Genomic DNA, 4,566 nt, shown 5'->3' on the forward strand with positions numbered 1-4,566 from the left:
TGCCAGGAATCTCACGCACATTATTCAGTCTAACTACTGCCCTGAGAGGACAACACTATTACTATCCAATTTTTTAGCACAGGAAACCAAGGCTCTGAGGAGGGATACTGACTTGTCCCAGGTTCTCCTTTTTTCTGACTCCAGTGTTCTTTCAGGTGGGGAGCTGGGTAAGCGCACACAGAGGGGAAACTACGGAAGGGAGGGACAAAGTGGGGGAGGAGAGGAGCACAGGACCAGCAGGAGCGTCAGTGAGTAGCAGCCCGGACAGCAGGGAGCCAGGCATCCGGCTGTACCTGGGGTGGGAGGCGGGATGTCCGGGGGACCCAGTCCTCATCCCCTGGCCGGTCCCGGCCCGTCTGCTGGCAGAGCTGCAGGGCATGGTGTTCGAGGAGTGAGGCCACCCTTCCAACAGGCTGAGGCACCTGGGTAGGGACTGGAAGCAGCAGGGGACTCGCCTGGAACTCCCGTGGCTCTGGAGGCAGGAACAGAGTCAGATGGCCCTGCCGCATGGCAACGCTATGAGGGTCCCCCCCACCTTCCTCCTCACCCCTCCCCACAGCCTCATGCTCACCGCCTCTGGAACTCAATTCGGGCACGACCAGCCTGCTGGCACGGAAAGGCTTCTGGAGGGCTGAGCCCTGGTGGGAGAGTAGGCTCAGAACCTCCAGGATGAAGTGGGATGAGGGTCGCCAGGGGTAGGGGGCCAAAACCCTGGGCACCCAGACAGGGACAAGAGAAGATCCACGGGAATCGGGGGTCCCACCTGGAGGTGCTGCAGCTTGGGAGTGCGAAGGAGGGGCGGGACCCAAGGCAGTGCCAGCTGGTCCCGAATTTGGCTCCCGATGGCCCGGAGGAGAATAGCTGAGTCACCTATGGGGGATGGGGAGGAAGTGAATCAGGTGACAATGCTGCAAATCCAAAAGGGCATACCCTAGGAGACCAGCCTCCACTCCTGACCCCCATCCAGAGATACACATCTATCCAGCTTGCGTTCTCACGTTCAGTCATTCAACAAACACTGAGCACCTACTCTGTACAGGTCGCTGTTCTAGACACTAGGGCTACTTCGTGGAACAAACTGGATAAAGGTCCCTGCCTTCAGGGAGCCGGCAAGCTAGCAGAGGAAAGAGATCATGAATAGGATTCTGAGTACCATCCAGACTGCAGCCAGGCGGGGATCAGGAGAGGGCTGTGGAGAGGAGGCTAACCTCAAAGAGGTAAGGGAGTGAACCATGAGGATACCTAGGGGAAGGGTAGCCCACAATACAAAGGTGCAGAGGTGGGAGTGTACTGAGGTGTGTTTGAGAAGGACCCAGGAGGCCCAGGTGGTTAAAGCAGAGTGAGAGAGAGGGAGGGCACAGGGGTTGAGTCAGGGAGGCCCCCCCCAGCACCAATGCACCACCGGGGTCAGCTCAACCTCAGCCCCCTGCCCCCTGCCCTGTAGCCCCTCTCTGATGCCTAATCCTCCTGCCTAGCTCTCCTGAAGGCACATACCACCATCCCTACTCATCAACCTTTTCACTACCTCTACCTCTCTCAGCCCTACAGCCCCCAGAAGGCCCTCCTCTCCCCTCACCGCCCCCACCCAAACCCCAGACACCCAGTACCTGCAGGCTGGTCTGCATCCTCAGAGGCATCGGTGGGCAGACGCTCAGCCAAGAAGAGAAGCAGATCTCGCAGGTCAGGCTCACTGGGGTAGAGGAAGTTCTGATAGCCAAGCTCCAAGGGATAGCCCAGGTCCTGAGGGTTGGTGGGGGGCCATCAGGAAGCAGGCAGGGTCCTCCTGCCCTGGGAGACTTGGGCCTAGGCTGAAAACGCTCCCACTCTCTCACTAACCACCACCCTCCCAATCTCCCCCGGCTCCCCAAGGCCTCTGGGCCCTGTGGGGAGCCACAGAGTGAAGACAGTCAACGCTACAGAGAACAAGAAACAAGATTAAAGCTCTGGCCTTTCTATGACTCAAAATCCAGAGGCCATAAAAGAAAAGATGGGTACTTTTGAACTCATGAAAAGAAAGAAAATATTTAAAGAAAAATATAATAAGCAAAGTCAAAAAAAAATATTTGGAGCCCATATCATAGGTAAAGAGCAAATCTACCTATTATAGAAAGAGTGCCTAAAAATAAACAGGCCAAAAAGACCAGACGCACAATAGCTCAAAACAAAAGGACTCATGAGGGTTCTGGATGGAGACCGAGGAAGCAGGCCAGGAGAGAAAGAAAGCCTTTTCTTTTTTTTTTTTTTTTTTTTTTTTTGAGACAGGGTCTTGCTCTGTTGCTCAGGCTGGAGTGCAATAGCGTGATCTTGGCTCACTGGAATCTCTGCCTCCTGGGCTCAAGTGATCTTCCCACACAGCCCCCCGAGTAGCTGGAATTACAGGTGCACACCACCACACCCGGCTAATTTTTGTATTTTTAGTACAGACAGGGTTTTGCCATGTTGGCCAGGCTGGTCTCAAACTCCTGGGCTCAAGCAATCTGCCCACCTCGGCCTCCCACAGTGCTGGGATTACAGGTAGGCATCACCACACCCAGCCTACAAAAGCCTTTTTCTTCCAGAGTTGCCACTGCTTTAGAACTGCATAGCCTCTGAAAGCAGACTTCCTGGATTCAAACCCAAGCTTTGCCTCTTACCAACTATATAACCTCAGGCAGATCACTTAACCCCTCTGTGCTTCACTTTCTTCATCTGAAAGAGGGTATACCAACAGTACATACAGCAGAAGGTTGTGCTGAGAATTAAATGAGTTAACGCCATGTTATTTACCACAGGGCCTGGCACAGGGTACACTTAGAAGCCATCATTATTCTATACTTAGGAGTATACTGGGTCACAATGCAAGATATATTTATTTTGGAGGCTCAAGGTCAAATAAGTATGAAAAACACTGGCTTTTAAGGTATTTTACTTTGGAGTTTTTCTAACATATGCAATCAAAGAGCTGTGACTGATACAGAAACTCATCCCAGGAGTGGGAAAGGTGCCAAAATATGGACGTGGCTAAGGTGCAGAAACTGCTGCCAGGAGCAGGGCATATGAAGAGGAAGATGCCAGAACATGGCAGTGCTGAGATGAAGAGGGGAGCTATAGGGACAGCACACAGCTGGATTAAGAGAACCCCTTTTGCCTGCTGCAGGTAAACCAAGGCTGCTGGGGGCCAGACAACCATACATACCTGTTTTTTATTTTTTTGGAAACAAGAGTCTTGCTCTGTCGCCCAGGCTGGAGTGCAGTGGTGCAATCTCAATTCAGTGGAAACTCCGCCTCCTGGGTTCAAGTGATTCTCCTGCCTCAGCCTCCTGAGTAGCTGGGATTACAGGCACGTGCCAGCAAACCTGGCTAATTTTTGTATTTTTAGTAGAGATGGGGTTTCGCCATGTTGGCCAGGCTGGTCTCAAACTCCTGACCTCTGGTGATCTGCCCGCCTCCACCTCTCAAAGTGCTGGAATTGCAGGCATGAGCCACTGTCCCCAGTCTTTTTTTTTTTTTTTTTGGAGATGGGGTTTCACTCTGTCTCCCAGGCTAGAGTGCAGTGGCACAATCACAGCCCACTGCAGCCTGGACTTCCCAGCCTCAAGCAATCCTCCTACCTCAGCCTCCCACATAGCTGGGACCACAAGCGTGTGCCACCATGCCCAGCTATTTTTTTATTTTTTGTAGAGATGGGGGTCTCACTATGTTGCCCAGGCTGATCTCGAGCTCCTGGGCTCAACTGATCCTCCCACCTAGGACTCCCAAAGTTCTGGGATTACATGCAAGAGCCAACATGCCCAGCCCATATGTACTTCCTGGCCACTGGAAAAGCCATAGTCACTAACCCCCACTAACATCAGTGTAAGCAAAAGCAGGTAAACAAAATCCAAGAGAGACAGCACTGAGAGAAGAGCAGAGAACTGCGGGAAGCCTGAGCCTGTGTACTCTCCTCTGCAAACAGAAGACAAAACTTCCCCCCCATTAAGTGCTAACCTCAAGAATACATACAGTCCTGGGCCAGGGGACAGACTGCCTGCCTCATAAGGCCACCAAGAGCCCCAGAGAGAAGAACGTGACAACTCCTGAGAGCTGGGTGAACCTGAGAGCCAAGGGATGGAGGGAGCTCTGAGACCTGTTGCTAAGAGACAGAGACCCCACAAGCAAGGCCCAAATTTAACAGCTCTAGCCACCCAGTCCCCTACATCTAAATGAAAGTTTTCACGGTAGTTACTCTATCATCCCTCCACCACCATGTACTACTTCCTGGGTCAGTTCAAAGTGTTTCCATTCACTATGTAGCCACAGGTTCCAGATCAGACCTATCCAGTAATAGTAATCCCATTTATGCAAAGCTTATTATAACCAGCTTTTCACACATTAACTCATGTTTAATCCTCACAGCAACCCTATACAGTAGCTACAATTCTTATACCCATTTTACACATGTAGAAACTTAGCCTCAAAAAGGTTAAGAGAGCCAGGCGTGGTGGCTCACGCCTGTAATCCCAACACTTTGGGAGGCTGAGGTGGGTGGATCACAACATCAGGAGTTCGAGACCAGCCTGGCCAAGATGGTGAAACTCCATCTCCACT

At 52.0% G+C, this 4,566-nt stretch overlaps 1 protein-coding gene across 1 annotated transcript in view; it reads right to left on the reverse strand.

Annotated features, from left to right (window-relative positions):
• CCDC22 (coiled-coil domain containing 22) overlaps window positions 1-4,566 on the reverse strand; it is a 15,006-nt gene that overhangs the window by 6,758 nt on the left and 3,682 nt on the right. The window contains exons 3-6 of the mRNA XM_011946651.1: window positions 1,608-1,740; window positions 764-870; window positions 572-638; window positions 294-472 (exon numbers count right to left, since the gene is read on the reverse strand). Coding sequence (XP_011802041.1) covers window positions 294-472; window positions 572-638; window positions 764-870; window positions 1,608-1,740 — 486 coding nt within the window. The remainder of the gene's footprint in view (window positions 1-293; window positions 473-571; window positions 639-763; window positions 871-1,607; window positions 1,741-4,566) is intronic.

Source organism: Colobus angolensis, unplaced genomic scaffold (genome assembly GCF_000951035.1).
Source record: "Colobus angolensis palliatus isolate OR3802 unplaced genomic scaffold, Cang.pa_1.0 Scaffold252, whole genome shotgun sequence".
NCBI lineage: Eukaryota > Metazoa > Chordata > Mammalia > Primates > Cercopithecidae > Colobus > Colobus angolensis.